At 42.9% G+C, this 17856-nt stretch overlaps 1 protein-coding gene across 4 annotated transcripts in view; it reads left to right on the top strand.

Moving 5' to 3' along the window:
• The window catches only part of LOC140549165 (protein PHTF2-like), a 55810-nt gene that overhangs the window by 6470 nt on the left and 31484 nt on the right, over nucleotides 1-17856 (top strand). For 3 of the 4 annotated variants that reach the window (XM_072672532.1, XM_072672534.1, XM_072672531.1), the window contains one exon: nucleotides 16726-16806. In XM_072672532.1, the coding sequence (XP_072528633.1) occupies nucleotides 16762-16806 (45 nt within the window). In that variant the 5' untranslated portion in view covers nucleotides 16726-16761. Of the gene's footprint in view, nucleotides 1-6080; nucleotides 6100-16725; nucleotides 16807-17856 lie in introns of those variants that run through there. The other variant, XM_072672533.1, reaches the window with a different exon arrangement.

Genomic DNA, 17856 nt, shown 5'->3' with positions numbered 1-17856 from the left:
TGCCTCCTTTGGCACTGGAAACCCACAGCTTGTGAAGGGCAAGATGGATTTCAACAAGTATCAGGACATCCCAGAAGAAAACTTGGGTGTCTTTGTAACTTCCAACAGGGCAGTGATCACAAGCGTACTTCAAAGTCCACCAAGATTTGGTTTCAGAAGAAGTCCTGGAAGGTTCTGGTGTGGCCGTCGCACTCGTCCGACTGATGGGATTTGAAGAGGGCAATTGCAGTGCACTGGAAGCAATCGCTCATGAGGAATGGGATGAGCTGCAAACAACTATGCCGGTGCAAGTACTGCATCACTGCATCATTCCCCTGTAGCAAACCTCTACACACTGTCCCTTTTCCTGCAGACTTAAGTCTTGTTAGAATGGGCAGAGCTGGTGAATAGCTGTCCGAAAAATAAGTTATTTATACACCTGCAGGCTTTTTACATCTACTGCCTGCCTTTGGGCAGTGCAAGAAGGGGTTAGGAGTGTGTAATTCACTTCTAGCAAATCAGCTCACAATCACCAACTAGCAAATGTCCCCATGACAAGAAAATCAAGGCACTGCCTCTGTTGACTGTCAAATTCTTCTCTGACTAATCAGATGCAAAGTCAGCTGCAATCGGATGCAAATGCTTACTTGGGGTGACGATTTCTAAAATAGTGAGGCTTTCTTGACTCGTTCCTTCCAGCCGCAGGGATGGACCTGGGATGCTGCGCGCGATTTTACTGAGTGAACTGGAGAAGGGACGGTGGCGGGGGGGGGGCTTGAAGTCGTATTTCTAAGTGGAGCCCCGGAACAAGCCTGCGTCGGGCCCTAGCAGTGGTCCTAGCAGCATTAAGAGGTGGCAGCATTAAGAGTCCCGCGCCAAGAACTAGTGATTGTGTGATAGTAGCCAAGAACGGCTTAAGCTGGCGCCTCACTTCGAAGCTTCTCATGGCTGTTTCCTTTTTAGCACGTTGCGCTTCTCTTTTCCACTTCCTAATACGTTCGCACAGACACTGACTTGAAGCTGGAGAGAAGACATGAGGGAGAGAAAGAAAAAGAGAGAGAGAGAGAGGAAGAGAGAGAGACGGAGTAGCTGTTTCCCCAGAACTGGTAGACGCATAAACACAAAGTATTTTTGCAGCTTCCAAAAAAAGGACAGACATGATCAAATAACCATGCGGTCTGCATAGCTCTGGTCTGGGGTATTTATGTTAGTGTGTGTGTGTGTGTGTGTAGTCTACATTTGTGGGTAGATGTCTCTGTATTTGCGAACGCTGCATTTAAAGCAACTCTCTTTTTCGGCAACCGTCGCATATACACACTCCTAATGTCACATCAGCGTCTTTTTTCTACTTGGTCTTCATCACATAGTTGACTCTGCTTCCCTCCGAAATGTTTCTTTTGACTCCTTTCCAGAATTAGCTTAAACTTCGCACTACACATTTTCCACTGCCTGTAGAGTGCACCGCTGCTGTTGACCCCTTTGCCCTCCTGCCTGCTGGGCTCTGTGTTGTGCTTTGTGAAAGGTGACTGCCGAGCTGGAAATAGCACACATTTCCGAGCTTCCAACTGCACAACGTAAGAGCTAGTCGCTCAGTGTGAAATCTGTCTACACAGAAAGAACTCCAGTGGACGTCTTTCATCCTTCAGCCGTTCAAGCTCAGACCACCATGCCCGTTTGGCCTAAAGATGTAGTTTTGCTTTGGTTGTATACGTCGTGAATGCACGCTACAGTCTGAGAGCAGTTGGTGATTTGCCATTACGTTCAATGTCATTTTTATAGACTGTGGGGTTTTTTTATGGCTGGTGCATATATGCAGCTTCACCATTCCCACAACTACTGCAATACATAGAGAGTGGACTGGCCACAGTGAAGAAAACCTCTTCATTAGTGTTCTTGCCTGTTCAGTTCTCATGGCCATAATACTCCAGCCACATAAACCTCTCTGGTTAGACATAAATAAGTAATACAGTGGGCTCATTGCTTCACGTTTTTTATTCCACGTTGTTCAATTTTGCATTGTTTCTTATGGTGGTGTTTGACTGGAGAAATGAAAAGGTTTTAATATATATTTTTTAATTGTAAAATGTACAGTATGGTGAAAACCACAGCGATTACTGGTGGTGTTACCCCAGACAAGCAGCAAAACTGCCTTTAGAACTGTCGATGTGCAATAATCTTCATTTTAATCAAATTTGTCATCGTGATACAAGCAAGCATATTGTGGACCTCGTCAGTGCTCATTTTGTCTGCATGTCAAAATATTGCAACCAAGTATTGCAAAGTTGTATTTTACAAATATAGAGAGATTTGTAGCGTAATGCCCACCTCCAAACTATTAAAAGTAGAAGATCCTTGAGGAACTTTTGGAGGTTCTTAAGTTTGAAACTGTGGCGCAACCTCAGGGTTTTAGAAGAAAAGGGTTCCTTGAATGTTCCTCAAAGCATCTTAAGAAGTTCTTACACTTTTTACTGTGTAGGATGTGCTGCATGTGTGTTGTCAGTAGCCATTAGTGCTTTATATTTATCTATTTTATTTATTAGGTATTTTCCTAAAGTGCATGTGTTTGTTTCTAATGGCAAATGAGAAACGGGTCATCTTATTTATGTTTATATAAAGCAAAAACCTTAATCTTAATCATTTTTATCATTTCAGCACCCAGACCTACAGTTTTTTTTTTTTTTTTTTTTAAACCTCCATGACCTGTACTAATCCAACTGTTTGTGGTGAATTGCTGTGGAGCTGCACGTAACCACTCCTTTAAGGGCCCTATTCAGTTTTTGACAAATTGTAAGAAATCGGACCTAACATAAATAAATAAATAAATGTACTGTACAGCAATGCAATTGAAGATGCTATTGATCTCCTTGTTACTGCATCACCTACTGGCCTCATCCTCCCACACCAGACAAGTTGAAATGCATCAATAAATAAATATGTAATAAATATAATGAATGTAATGTATGTATATGTGCAATGCGAGTGTGCCTGTGAAAGTGCGGTCTGTCCTGACACGCGTATTCCGTCTCCTGGAAAGGTCTAGTGAAGGGCTTTCTGGCGGCAGGGTCTAAACACTCTTGACAGTCTGCCTGTGCTAAAAGTGCTTGAGTGTAGAGTCTCCTTCCAAGAGAAGAGTAGATGGTGTTCTGATGATTCCTGCTGCAGGTGTTCCTTTTAAAATATTATCCACATACATATTTAGTCATAGGCTCCAATGTAATATCTGTTGTTTATGTTGTTTCTGGTTTGGTACCAAAACTGGTACGGGCCTAAAAATCTGTATTCTTATACACACATGGGTCAATTTCAGCACGGTGGTGCATTATTTATGTGCATGTGATGTTTTCTGGTGTATGTAAGCTTAGTCTGTTCTTTATATTACAGTGTGTGTGTGTGTGTGTGTGTATGAGCTGAGTGGGCTGTTGTGTCTGAAGTGATGGATGTGGGGTCTACCCGGTGTAGCTCAGTTGTGATTACCTGCGGTGCTGGTGTCCGTATGTAACGTTAGCTGACTGTTTCTGAGAGCCAGCAGCGCAAAGGATCTGGTGACCTTTTACCAAGCAAGGGAATCACCCTCAAGAGTGTGTGATGGAAACACACACGACCACACTCCCACACACATTTCACGCTTGATGAGTGCAGGATACCCTCCTCCAACCCTTTGGTGAGAATCAGGTGTCCTTGTCATCTCTCCTTCATCCCCCTCCTAGTGCACGCTTACACACAAACACACACACACATTCTCGTGCATTGAGAGCTATAATGCAGTGTGACTGAAAGCCAGCCTTCTTCGTTAAAAATGGACTGGATTCTGTGTTTGGTTTCTCCACACCAACTGCAAGCTCACAAAATGGAGGCGTACACTCGAGGCTAGGCAGCATCAATAACAGTCATTGACTGGATTGACTGGATCTCAACTGGAGGGGAAAAAAACCACCTTAGTGTTGAGATCATCTGAACTGGTATAGAGAGTTCAGTGTGACGCTCGCTTGGACACTTAAAGGGTGTAACTACTAATAATGAGTGGTGATGGGTGCTGCAGGTCCAATATACGTTTTAACAGAGTGTCAGGTTTTAGGTCTTGAGGAAAACGGTTTTAACGATCATAAGCAAAGTAGTAGTAGGGGGGGTGGTGGTAGTAGTAGGGGTGGGGGTGGTGGTAGTAGTAGGGGTGGGGGTGGTGGTGGTAGTAGTAGGGGTGGTGGTGGGGGGTGGTAGTAGTAGGGGTGGTAGTGGTGGTAGTAGTAGGGGTGGTAGTGGTGGTAGTAGTAGTGGTGGTGGTAGTGGTGGTAGTAGTAGGGGTGGGGGGTAGTAGTAGTAGGGGTGGTGGTAGTAGTAGGGGTGGTGGTGGGGGGTGGTAGTAGTAGGGGTGGTGGTGGGGGGTGGTAGTGGTAGTGGTGGTAGTAGTAGGGGTGGTAGTGGTGGTAGTAGTAGGGGTGGTGGTGGTAGTGGTGGTAGTAGTAGGGGTGGTGGTAGTAGTAGGGGTGGGGGGTAGTAGTAGTAGGGGTGGTGGTAGTAGTAGGGGTGGTACGGGTGGGGGTGGTGGTGGTGGTGGTGGTAGGTGGTGGTGAGGACTGCACAATATATTGTTTCAGTATCGCCATTGGTATGCATGCATGATTAATAGCCACGTCACTGGACTTGCAATGTCCTGCTACAGCTTGTTCCCATTTTCCATATCTGATCTATCAGAAACAGATTCTGTCTGCCTGATATCATTTTTTTTTACTCCAACCTTAATACCCCAACATTTTTTTATTTAATCTGGTGTATCTTATTTTCTTTTCTTAAATTTGCGCCTCTGTGTGTACGGCAGCCATTTAGTTCCAGTTATTTCATCAAACAAAGCTGAGTTACCTGAATTTGCAGACCATGAATGACATAAAGGATAGTGGAGAGCCTGCCAAGACATGAAAGATATGATTGGCAGTAATGGCTATTTCACCATAGTGATTTTTGAATGCAATGAATTTGTTTAAATTTCAATAATAAAACTTCTATGCCTTTTATTTATTATAATCATTTCTTTGCATTATTTGAGCAGTTGTTAAGCAGTTTTTTTATTTCTGCCAATAAATGCTCTAAATAACAGTGTTTTGTATTTGGAATTTAAAGGAAATGTTGTCCATGGTTTATGAAATATAATGCAAATGTTAAGTTCCCTGAACACACTGCCTATAAATAGTAAAAGCGACTGTATATCTAATTACAGGTTACATACAGGTTTTTTTTTTTTATTATTTTCTTTTTGCTTTTGCCCAATATCGTGCAGCCGTAGTAGAAGTACCAATAGAAGTAAATTTTTTTGACCAATCAGAAATTTCTGGAAGCACCAGCAGATGCACTTACAGAGATAGTGATCATAGCAGCGCTTATTCTTCCGAGCCCCAACTCAAAAGCCGACCCAGGTACAAGCACAGGAGTTGGCATCTGTTGAGTTGGAGGTTCGTCATTGTTGAACAGAAGGTAAAGTGAAAGTAAAAAATATTAATTTAATATATAATATAAGAATATAATATATTCAGTGTTTTCTTTGTTGGTTGTGCAAAGCGCTGGTGTGCGGTGTGGTTAGTGCTCTGTGGCACCGACCTTTGCCACAAAGACAACTTGGGGAAACCTGTGGGCAGTATCTTTTGAGACTGATGTGAATGGGAACTTCCAAATGAAAATGTGAAAATGAGAGCTTGAACGATTGGCAAGAGATGGATTCTTCTGGCCTTTTACAACATTTACACCATGTGCTTTAAAAAGGTCTATGTGAAAATGTAGGGAGGATTTTTGCAATTATGCACATTTACAGGTTCGCTGCTTTATTTCCATCACATTAGGCTTGTAATAGAAGCCGGTCAGGCTTGTTGTGTATTTAAACAGGTGTGTGTGTGTGTGTTTGTGTGGGGCTTATCGAGCATCCTTTAGTGCAGGGGAGTCTTACAGCATCCCTCCTCTCCCTGGTGCACTTAATGGAGCATTTCATAATAGCTGTTTATGTAATGTTTATTTGTTCTGTTATATAACAAACACCCTCCCTCCCCTCCATTCTCACCCTCGCATGTTAATCCTGGCGGCACATATTTACTGCCGCCTCTCTCTCTCTCTCTTTCTTTCTCGCTGTAGGATTATTAGGTAAGCAGTAATCCAGGTTAGTCTGTCAGTATGCTTTGTCCGCCAAGTGCTATATCTGTCTGTCTGTCAGCCTTTTGATACTGCTGTCTAATAGTAGAACATTAAGGCTCTGCCAGTGTCCAACCGGAGCCAAAATGGAGCCGAATGCACCGATATGGGAATAGTCGGCCGATACCGGTATTGTACAAATCCGTCGATCCATGAATTCGTTTTTGAAATGTCAATTTTGGTCCAGTCCACCCAGATCAGCGTTGCAGATAAGTGTCGTTTCTCAGGATTTCAGGGCAGGATTTCAGCTAAGCAGCAGGAGTTTAATGAAATGCATCCTGTCCAGTATTAGTCTGGTATCATTGTGCATCCCTAGAGACCAGTACTGACCAGTAGAGATGGTGGGTTTCCTATGGGTGTGTATATACTTATATAGTAGTTGTGGTTCCCTTGGTCCGGGCCAATCAAGGAAATAATGCATTGCTACATTGTAGTCCTGGTTTGCTTCACGTTCATACTAATATATCTGCAGTGGAGGTGATTTATGATGTTTGTACACAGGTCCTGCGTGATCCATGCAGTAGCTACCAGGAAAGCTTTCAGAAAAACTTTGAATCTAACCGCCGCATCCTTAAGCCTGGCTTATTTAATCCCGCCGGCTTGATCGTACAGCGGCTGCGTCCCAACTCGCACACCTCTTTACTTTACAGAGGTAACTACAGTAATGAATGCGATTCTAATGGTCTAGGACTAGTGTTGAAGCAGTGTACACAGTTAAAAGTATAAGATCAGTGCAGAGCATTTGGAAGGTTCCTTAAAGCACCTTGAGAATGAACCCTGGTGCGATTGCTCTGTTAGTAAGTGTGAATGCTGACCAACAAGAGGACCAGGTCGAAAGGTGAACCTTGTAGATGACCGTTTTATACTGCAATATTACTTTTGCTACAAAGATGTTATTGTAAGATCCCAGTGAGAAGGCTCTCGATAGGGATGTCCACACCCAGGTTTTCTACGCTGAACCGATGAGAGCCTCATTCCGAGCCCATTTTCCTGAAAGCATCTTGGTGTTAAGATCATCTTGACTGGTTTAGCGAGAGAGAGTGTTCAGTGTGATGCTCGCTCGACCACTTAGGAGTCTTTCTTTATGCCCAGATGCTTTTTAGGAAGCCCAACCCAGATCCTTATGTTTAAAGTAGTTTATAGATAATAGCTTAGGTCACATCATTTAGGAGGCTATTAAAACTAGGGGTTCACTAATGTGTTTGTTTTGAGCCGAATTTCCAGAAACGTGGAAGAGGACGGGCAAGCCCAGATACGAATCCCTCCTTTTCTAAACCTTGTAAAGTCCCCCTGCTTCCCAGAAATGCCATTTAGAATAATTGGTCTCATGGGGAGCAGCAGGCCGGGTGCCTCAGGTGCGCTGAGTTCTTGTGCTGACTCATGCGGAGTGCAATGAGTCGGCGGAGGCCGCAGAGAAATAAGCGCTTGTGATGTGGGTTTAGAGTCTGATATCACAACCTAAAGCTTCCTGCGTTGCTGCTTCCTGTCCTGCTACTGACGAGTGGGATGGAGCTGCTCACAGACAAGCTTGGGGAGTCAGAAGTGTTTACACTGCTATGACATGTGCCTCAGGCCACCTCATGAGGTGGTTTGGGTGATCAGATTAGTATCTGGTCTTGCATGAGTCTTGGCTGTGTTTAGACTTGCATTAATTTTGTGGGTGGTCCTTATCCGGATATAGTCCTAATACTGAAGATGCAAGTTTTAACCAGTATAATCAGGGTCTATGGGTATCTCTCACTGTTCCAGTTTCAGTGCAAAGCATTTAAAAGCATGGCTAGGTTTAGCACCTGGTTTGGGATGGCACAAATATATATATATATATATATATATATATATATATATATATATATATATATATATATATATATATATATATATATATATATATATATATATAGACTGCAAGCTTAGACTTAGACTGAACCTAGCTAGCATTCAGACTGAAACACAACACAACGCAACAGAACAGAGGACGCTAACAGGGGTAAGCTAAACAAGCTACCACGCTAACAAAATCCGAGGCTAATTCGAGTGAACTCACTAGTCTGGTTCTTAAGTGACTGTTCATGGGAAAATTGCCACTGGGGACTCGGGCTGAGTCAGGCTTCAGGCTGGAATGGCTTCTTTCGTTCTCTTTCTTTCTCGTTCTTTTCCTCTGTGCCTTCCGTCCCTCTTCATGAAAATGCAAACATCGAGCTTGCGGAGAAAATCCATTTGAACCCTGAAGTCCATGGGTTCCACAGGTTCATTGCCTGTTCAATGACTAGTTTCTAAGGGTTCAAAGAGTTTGATCTTAGTCCTAGTTCATGGAAGCAAACGCACACATGCAGGAGGTCGGATGGGCAGTTGAGACTGAACTACTGTAGGTAGTTAAATATTGAACTATTAAGCTTCTGGACTGGTCAGATTGTCATTCCTAGAGGTGTAGCTGAGGCATTGTGATACTACACCACCACAAAAGCATCAAATTACCAACGATCAGTAAGCAACTGCAGCATGGTCATATGTAGGGTTGCAACGGTGTGAGATTTTCGCGGTCTCAGAAAATATTCTATATATGATATTTCACAATTCTTCCATGTTGTTGTCTGACCCTTACAGAGATGCAAACAGGGTATTTTTAGTTGAACAAACAGTTACTATAGTTAAAGCATGAAATGTATTAATGCATGTATGTGTAAAATGTCTCCATTATGGATTCATCTACTGATTGTTTTCTCCATTAATCGACTTTTCATTTTTTAAAACTCCTTAAGCAAATGTAAACAGCATGATAACCGTGGTATACCTAACAAAATGCTACACCGCTGCAACCCTAGTCTTATTCCAGCTCTGATCTCGTCAGTGGATTATGCAAAAACAACAAAAAACAAAAACAAACATGGATACTGCGCACAGTTGGAGCATTGGAGCTCAAGTGTCAAACGTCGATAAATAAATATCATGAGAATATTGAGTCATGGGCCGAGAGCATGGTTACACACCCGGTCAGTCAGTTCATTAAAGCCTATGATCAGGGGTTAACGTGGCCTTCTGTCCTGCAGCAGTGAGCTGTGCAGGAAGCGCAGCAGACTAGTAGAAGAGTAGACTAGTAAAACCTCTTCGTCATACGGCTGTGACAGCAGGGCGATTTCAGACAGTGTGGCAGGTTTTTGCCTGACACATTTGACACTGATCTGGACAAGCTCCCCATAATCATCTTCTCCTGCCCCTCCTGTTCTTCCTTCTAGCCTTCCTCCCCAACCCTCAGCTCAGCATGAGAATAGGAGGATGGGCAGGAGAGAGAGAAAGACATGGAGATTAAGTGATTTGCTGGGCTTTTGTTTTGGAGCCGTCTGTCTGCAGAGTGTTAGAGTGGTGAGTGAGCTGGGGTGTAACTCGCCAAAATAGTATAACCACCCTTTGACACACACACACACACACACACACACACACACACAAGGCTGAGGCTGAGAGTGGGGGATGGGGAGTGCTATTTTTGAGCTGAATCGGGCCGTCATGTTCCCACTGACGTAGTTTTGGAAATGTTGCTATGGCTGGGTTTCTGTGCCTTGACCCACTTTAGCTGTGTGTGTGTGTGTGTGTGTGTGTGTGTGTGTGTGTGTGTGTGTGTGTGTGTGTGTGTGTGTGTTCATACTGAGCAAAGATCCTAAGGGGCTAGTCACCTTGGCAATGGTGCCACTGTTTATGAGTGTTTTCATGTTCGATGACTGTGCAGGTGAAGAGTGTGTGTGTGTGTGTGTGTGTGTGTGTGTGTGTGTGTGTGTGTGTGTGTGTGTGTGCTTATAGCATCTTTCTGTGATGTGGTAATATTAGGGATTCACTGATGTGGGAATTGTGGGCTGATACTGATGTTTTTTTTTTTTTTTGTATATACAGTCATATGTAATAGTTTAAGCACCCCTCGTGAAACGCCCTGTTTGGGGTTCTGTTTGTTAGTGTAAATAAGTTCACATCTTCTACAGAGACACACTTCTGCAAGTTTCCATAGCAGAAGGGCTCTTTATTGGCTTAATTGAATGTATTTGTGGTAATAATAAAACAATGCGTGGACTGTAAAAAGCTCATGGCACGTCTGATCCCTCTGCATGCATCACTCAGCAAGTAAAGAGAAATGGCTGTGAAATTTCCATATTTGTTTTTTTGCAACTAGATATCTGCTGATGCCAATAAGAAATTCAGAAAAATTGACCTGAAATGACCTGATTAGATCAGTCATCTAATACAGGGAGCTACATAAAGAAAAAACAAAACATTTTGTTTTTTGGACAAAGAAAAAATGGACTTCTTAAAGGCCTTGTCTACATATGCAGCTATTTTTAGGATTTCCCAACCTTTCACTACCTTTATTAGCTAATGCTTACATGCTCATGCTACCCCTATATGGGGTGAGGGTGTCTCATAAAGAGAGACATCAAAACGGCAAGAAAATGCAGAGGTATCATTCCAAACAACACAAATGACAAATTCAAACACTGCATGCCAACATAAGAACTGCATTCCAACTGTTAAGCATGGGGGTGGCAGTATCATGGCTTGGGGCTGCTTTTCTGCCTGGGCTTCTCCAGAAAAGCTAGCCGTTATAGTTGGTCCTCTGAATTCTGGACTGCATAAGCAACCCAAGCTTAAACATAAGTGGGTCAGGCAGCAAGACAACAACAAGGAGGCCCACCACTGAGGGGTTAAAGCAGACTTGTAAAGAGAGATGAGCCAGACGTCTTCCAACCTGCTGTACAGGATAGATCACCAGTTACCGGAAATGTTGTCGTTCTTTCTGCTCAAGACAGTCCCGATGATTACTGAAAGACTCGCATGCTTGATTTTCTGACTGGGTTGTATAATGTTGGATCATTTCACTCATTAAATACAATGAAAATGTGGGTATAATAGATTTCTCTCATGGAGAAGTCTAAATCATGTCTCTGATTATTATAATATTTTTTTTTTGCAGAAATACTTAACAGATTTCTATTTAAAATAATCTGTGTGTGTGTTTTAGTGAAAGGCAAAATGTGTGTGTGTGTGTGTGTGTGTGTGTGTGTGTGTGTGTGTGTATGATTTAACTGGAAGTCTGTGTACCTAACTGATTGTTTGATGTGTGTGTAAAGCCAGTTATCCCAGCTCTGGGTGTTGACTGTTTCTGTGCTCCTGGCTGTTTTTGACCATGCCTGTTCCTGTACGGTACCTGTGTATACATTATGGATGTGTGACTGGTAATATTGTAAGCAGTGGACGTTTTACAGATTGTATTGTAAATTTCACAGCACAGCATGACTGTGCTGAAATATGATTATCTGATTTGGAGAGTGCTGTAAATGCTGTGTTTATTGTAGGGCAGCGTAATGTCAGAATTTCATAAATCCTCAAGCATACGGGTGCATATGACACTTTGACCAAGTGCTGGGGTTGTTGCACCTGCTAGACTTACAGGTGCACAAAGAATGCATTTGCACAATTGTTATGCTCGGTTGTGGTTTGGTGTGTAGATTGTGAGATTGTGAGAAAGCTCATTTCTCTTTTAAAATAGCTCTGCTTTCATTGACCGGTTTACACCACCGAAAAAGGCCATGGGAGCCTAAACTGGCATATCTGAGAACTGTAACAGGAACAAAAACGCAGTGTTGTAATTATTGAAATGGTACCTGATGGCGTCCGGTGAGCATGTTGTTGTGTGGTTTAGCTTGCTAAAGAGATTGGAGCTGGGCGGTCTAGCGTTAGCTTTTAGCTGCTTCAGAGGCTTCCATGTGCCGGATAACAGCATCTGCCGTAGCCTTAGCTTATAGCCTTGCTCACATATCTGTTTTACTTAAAATGAAGGATATTGATTAGTTTTGTGAGCAGCTTGTGAGCAGTAAAACGGCCATGTTTCATGGGCAGATTCACCCACGAAATGACCCAGCAGATGCAGCCCAGTTTTTCTAGCATTTGGATAGAAGGCATGTTCTAAGGATAACGCTTCACTGTGTGCAGATTTGTAAAGACCTGTCAGATGCTGAAATTTTTTCTCCAAGTAGTCCAGTGGCGTAAGACTCTGCCACTGTGATCCAAGGATCGCCGGTTCGAATCCCGGGTCCTGCCGCTTGCCGTCAGCAGCCAGAGTTGGTTCGGAGCACAATTGGGTTTGCTCTCTCAGGGCTGGGTTTCCTTTCAGAATGCATAGCAGCATCAGCAGCAGTACCAAAAGAGGCTTAGCCGTCATGTTTGACTACCTGGGCTGATTCCTGCTGGAGCAGCTGCAGAAGTAGACTGAAAATATCAAATGAACATTTTCTGCATTTAAATGTAAAATTCTGATCATTTTGAATTTGATAAATGTATGACTTTTACATAAGGTTTCAACAACCAGACTGTGAATGTGTGTATTTCTGGTCTGTCTTGCCGTTAAAGTTTATATTTATCAAAACGGCCTCTGAGAACATCTCTGAGAGAGATTAAAGCTGCTAAATCTGGTGAACTGAGGACGGTGCACTAAAAACTTCACACACAGACACACACACTTGTTTAATCCCACTGTACTTCAAGCTATCTACCTTCCGGGAGATAAAGAGCCACTAATACATAACACTGCCTGTCTCTCTCTCTCTCTTTCTCTCTCTTTCTCTCTCTCTCTCTCTGTCTCTCTGTCTCTCTCTCTCTTTTTTCCCTCTTTTGTTTCCTCCTGCCTTTCCTCTCTTACCCCATCCCTTCTCCCTCTCTTCCTCATAGGTTTTTATACTATCACTCTCTCTCGTGCTCGCTCTCTCCCTCAGCATGGCAGGAAACAGCATGCAGGTGGACCAAAGGCCTGTTTCTTTCATGTCATGGCCAGGTGGTGTGTGTGTGTTGCAGAGCTTAGTTCAAAGTGGTAACGGCGGCCTCTCTCTCTCTCTCTCTCTCTCTCTCTCCAGAGTCCTCCTCAAAAGGAAAAAGGAAAAAAAGCAAATGTTTCCTGTCCCTAAAAATAGTGTCCTGTGAGAAATTGTGCTCACTAACGCGTCCCTTCCTCTGTGACGGAGGAGTGCGCTTGTGTGCTTGAGAATACTTGGAGTTATGCCGCTCCCCCAGGGCTGGGCCGTATGCCGCTTGCCTGTCAGAACCTGTCTCTCAGAGAATGGCAGCTCGCAGTGCAAAACTGGGTCCACATCTATCATACTTCTCAGTGTGCTCAGTGCTCAGCGTACTCCTGTACCCCATTCCTGTAACCCTCTATCAGTGTTCTTCCTCAGAGACGCCTGGTTAATATGCTTCGAGTCCGTGCCAGTGACCGGGCGGAGGCTTGAACCCAAGTGCGTGTGTGTGCTGTGTGAGTTTGACTGGTGCTATAGGCACAAACGGTTGTCGGGCCGCTATTAAAGCATCTTCACTAGAGATGGTGGTGAGCCCATGTTGTTTTCACGCGCCAATGATCTCATAGGTGGTGTTGAGGCGCTTTGTTTTTCTATGTGTGTTAGATTTCCGCACAGCCACTTGTAACGTCTCGCCATTTTGCTGCGGTCCTGAGATCATCTCCAGCCCTTCGCTCTGCAGCAATTCTGAAGTAATGGCTGATAAGTATGAATATCTCTCTCTCTCTGTTGCCGCCTTTGCTTCATATAATTACCTACAATAACATTTACACAGACAGCAATAGCATGTTTTCTTGTGCTTGTTGATGGGGGTGGGGGTTAACGTTCATTATCTCTGTTTGGGTTGCACTGGTTTCACCACCAATCCATGAGTAATGTCCTGACTAACTAATGTGCCAGAAAGCCTAAAAACACTGTCGCTGTGACGTGACCGACAAATTCAGAAGCAATCGCTTCATGCTGTGGTGGAAATGCTCTTTGCTATCTCCAGGGCTTTTCCACACGTACGTGAATGTCTGGCAAACCAACACATCAGCAACATCCATATGAAGGTTTCGTCTAAATGGTTGTCGCTAAACTAGGTTGCAGGGCTACGGATGGTATTATATATTTCATATATTCTTCATATTTTTATCTTCTTTCTTTTACGTGCTACCTGTTGTTGACTTCAACAGTTACACCTGCTTTAGGGATGTGTGACAATAAATTCTAATATTCGAATAACCATAAGCATACTTAAAGAGGTAGAACGCTCATGAATGCTGCAGTCTAGGGTTTTGGTGTCAAAATGGGTGTCTGAGGTTTCCACTGTAGAGGAGCTATTGAACTGTTAGAAACTAACCAGTGCAGGGTTCTCATGTTAAAACTGGACTGAAAGTCTAGCTGATTATAGAGATCACAGTTTGTGGTGTTTGTTTATTATTTTTTTTATGTATTTATTTATTTATTTAAGTCAGGTTTCTGCTATATTCGTGATTTGTGTTTGAATACTGGCACCGCAAACGGTTAACAGTACGGATGCACTGATCAGACTTCGGGTCAGATATCCTATTATCAGATCGACGAATCCCCGCTGCCTCTTTTTCGCTGGGCAGCCAACGCGCTCTGAGGAAAGCCCTGGCGCCCTGGCTCCCTTGCTCCGCCACACCAGCTAACAGACGCTTTAAGAGTAATGAGAGAGTGGGGGTGCTACCTACCCTCCCGGAGAGAGCATGACCAATTGTGCGCTCTCGGACTCGGCCGCTGATGGCAAAGAGGCGTGGCTCGGGATTCTAACTCGTGACTCCCGGCCCATAGTAGCAGCGCATTAGACCCAGTATAGAGTTCTAAAGTAACTGGGAGCGGAACGATCAGGCAGGACAATCAGACTGTATTCTAAAATATTAATCATACTATAGAAAGGTAGTTTTAGGGTAAAGTGGTTTAGTAAGCAGTCTACTAAACAAAATAATCAATAATCAATCAAATACGTGTGTGTTTGTGTCATTTGTTTGAATAGAATATTTATAGAAACAAGAACGTATAACTGTTATTCACTGATCACCTGATTCTCAGCATTAAGGTACTTGATTTAGGGGTTGGATATGGTCGGGACAATAGTAAAATTGAAATCTGTGATATAAATAATAATAATAATAATAATAATAATACTAATAAGGATTTGTGTTGTTAATCGATGAGATGAAATGTAATGAAATGGATGTTCGTGTATCTGTCACAAACTCTTTTATGTTGGTCAGGCCCAACTGTGTTCATTATACCATTGTGATCGAGGTTAAGGTTGCAGGCTTGCTATGTGCAGATGTAGATTATGCATGAGTCAGTGTGTGCACTTTCGTGTCTCAGTGCGGTGGAAAGTAACGTATACATGCTGCTCTTTTTCTGCAGTAGTGTAGCAAAAGAGCTCATCTGAATTTCTGCATGTGTGTGTTTATATTTGCTGGTGTGTGTTTCCTGTAACTGGCGGTTGATGTTCTCAGCTGTCATGTTATATTGAGCAGCAGTTGGGCTTTTCATACACACATCCGTCAGAAAAAAAGAAGAAGAAAAAAAGAGAGAAAACCTCAAGTCACCAGTGACCGCTTAAATTATAGCCGTAGGTGGGGGTGGGTGTATGTTTCAACCCCAGACACAGAGAGTAGAGTAGAGTAGAGAGAATAAAAAGGCTTTCTGTGAGTAAAGGGAGGGAAGGAGCTGTCTGTAACGACTGTTTTGCTATCAGTTAAATAATATATCGATTATTTTGTCGATTAGTGTTGAGTGTGTGATCGTAACTGTAAGAGCTAACACACTCATGTACATCAAATCACATCAAATGTGCTGTTTATTTGTTATTAATCAATACATATGTTGGTTGATTGTATTCTAATTAGCGATGACCTCTGTAGTGGATGTCTATCTGGTCAGTATCTGCATAAAATGCTAAATTAAAAGGGAATGAGGGAGTGTTTGATTTGACCACCACTGTTCAGATTTTACTTGACCGCCATTAAAAGCCAGGTGGGAACACGCCATAGACCCCTAGATCGCGATCAGATCATTCAAACCACATTAAGAGGTGGTTAGAGACGCATCTCGACCACATTCAACACCTGTGTAAACAGAACGTGTTTGGAAATATGTCTGACGAGTTTTACCAAGGCTACTTTTAGATGCTCATCCTAAGTGACTTTCAGTTTAACAGTTAAGAGTTTACAGAAGAAATGCTGTGTATGATACTTGAGATTTCAATATCAGGGTTGGTTTCAGAAATAAGAAAAGTGGTATCATGTGGCCTCTTGTGGGTTGTTTTTTTTTTCTGCTTCTTTTTCTGAGAAAGAAGAGATTAACCACCAATGTAAGTGTAACCAGACCAGATTTGAGAGATTTGAAACGGATCTTTCGGAAGAACCCTGGGTGTTTCAGTAGCACTGGAGTCTGGAACATCCAGTGAATGACACACATTATATTTGTGTTGTTTTTCAGTACTACTAAAACAAAACAGACCAAAAAATGTAAATTGTTGCATGACCCAAGTACCGGTACACTAATGCCGTGCTGATATTCAACCCAGCATGAGGTTTCAGGGAGGAAAGACACTCTCCACTGTAGTGAGGGCTTGTGTGTGACGGGGTGTGTTAGACACGCCTACCCAGCAGGTAACAGCCTGGTTTATAAGCTCAGTGAGAGGCAGTCTCTCCAGCACACTGACTGATGATCTCCTGCCCTTCTCTCCTCCCTCTCCACTCTCTCCTTTTCTCTCTCTTTGCAGCCTAAAATGACCCATGCGGTGACTCCTGATATGTAAATGGCTTCCAAAGTGCGAGATGCTGTGGTGTGGTACCAGAAGAAGGTGAGTCAACCCTTTCGGGACTACTTTTTTTGTTTTATTTTATTACTCACACACTCAGAAACTGCTTAGTAGTTGTTCCTTTGTGTGTGTGTGTGTGTCTGTGTGTGTACATGTGCTCATTAGAGCGAGTTGCAGATCAGTTGAGGATGGCTGGAGTTGATCCTCTGTTGGTACTGCCTTCATCTGTTTGTTCACCTACTCATTAGAGCTCACATACTCATTACATAAGTCAATCAAAGTGATGGGTCAGTAGCACATGACAAGAAAGCCTCCGGCCATTCAGTAACACCATCCTGAACAGCAGAAGGTGACTGCTCATCGAAGGCTGTGTTTACATTACCAATGCAACTTTTCTAATCGGATCCATTTTTGTATGTGACATTAGATCAGATTTGTATCCGATTCCTGGCCAGTAGCATAGGTCGATAAGATCAGACCTGAAGCTCTTGCCGGGCAGGAAAACTACGGTGTTTTCGTTCCATAGTTGCTGGTCTTCTGTTTGTATACTGTATAATTGAATAGCCGGCTTTTCTATTGTGTAATTGTTTCGACTAACCATAGATTAGTGTGATGGTACAATGGGGAAAGGTTAATTAAAGGCAAATCAATAAAAGGAAAATCATGTGACAAGTAAAAGGGAACAAAAGAACAATCACGTCATTCGAAAATATCAGTTATCTGCCTGAGGCTAGATATGAGTCACCCACATTAATGTGTCCTATCAAAGCCAAAAGATATCCAAGACTGGTCATCAACTAATCTGTCTATACAGTATTGTGTTTGTGTTGGAGATTTACCTTTGTCCACTGATAGGCTGTCAAACACTGCTATAAACATATGATCTGCAGGATTGTCCTCCACGTGTAATTAGTGCTCGTTTGCCTCATCCCCAAACAAGCGTTCATCGAGGGTAATGTGTGCAATTTGTGCTCTTTTGTCTAGACAGTGGTTTTGTAGTTCTAAAAACTCCTCTGGGTTGAAATGGCACGGTATGATTGGACCTGTGCAACAAACTGAACAGAGTCATTTTGATGATGGTTGTTCCAAAAG

Source organism: Salminus brasiliensis, chromosome 2 (assembly GCF_030463535.1).
Source record: "Salminus brasiliensis chromosome 2, fSalBra1.hap2, whole genome shotgun sequence".
NCBI classification, from domain to species: Eukaryota; Metazoa; Chordata; class Actinopteri; order Characiformes; family Bryconidae; genus Salminus; species Salminus brasiliensis.
Note: the sequence above shows the minus strand (reverse complement) of the source record. Positions and strands in the feature narration are given on the sequence as shown.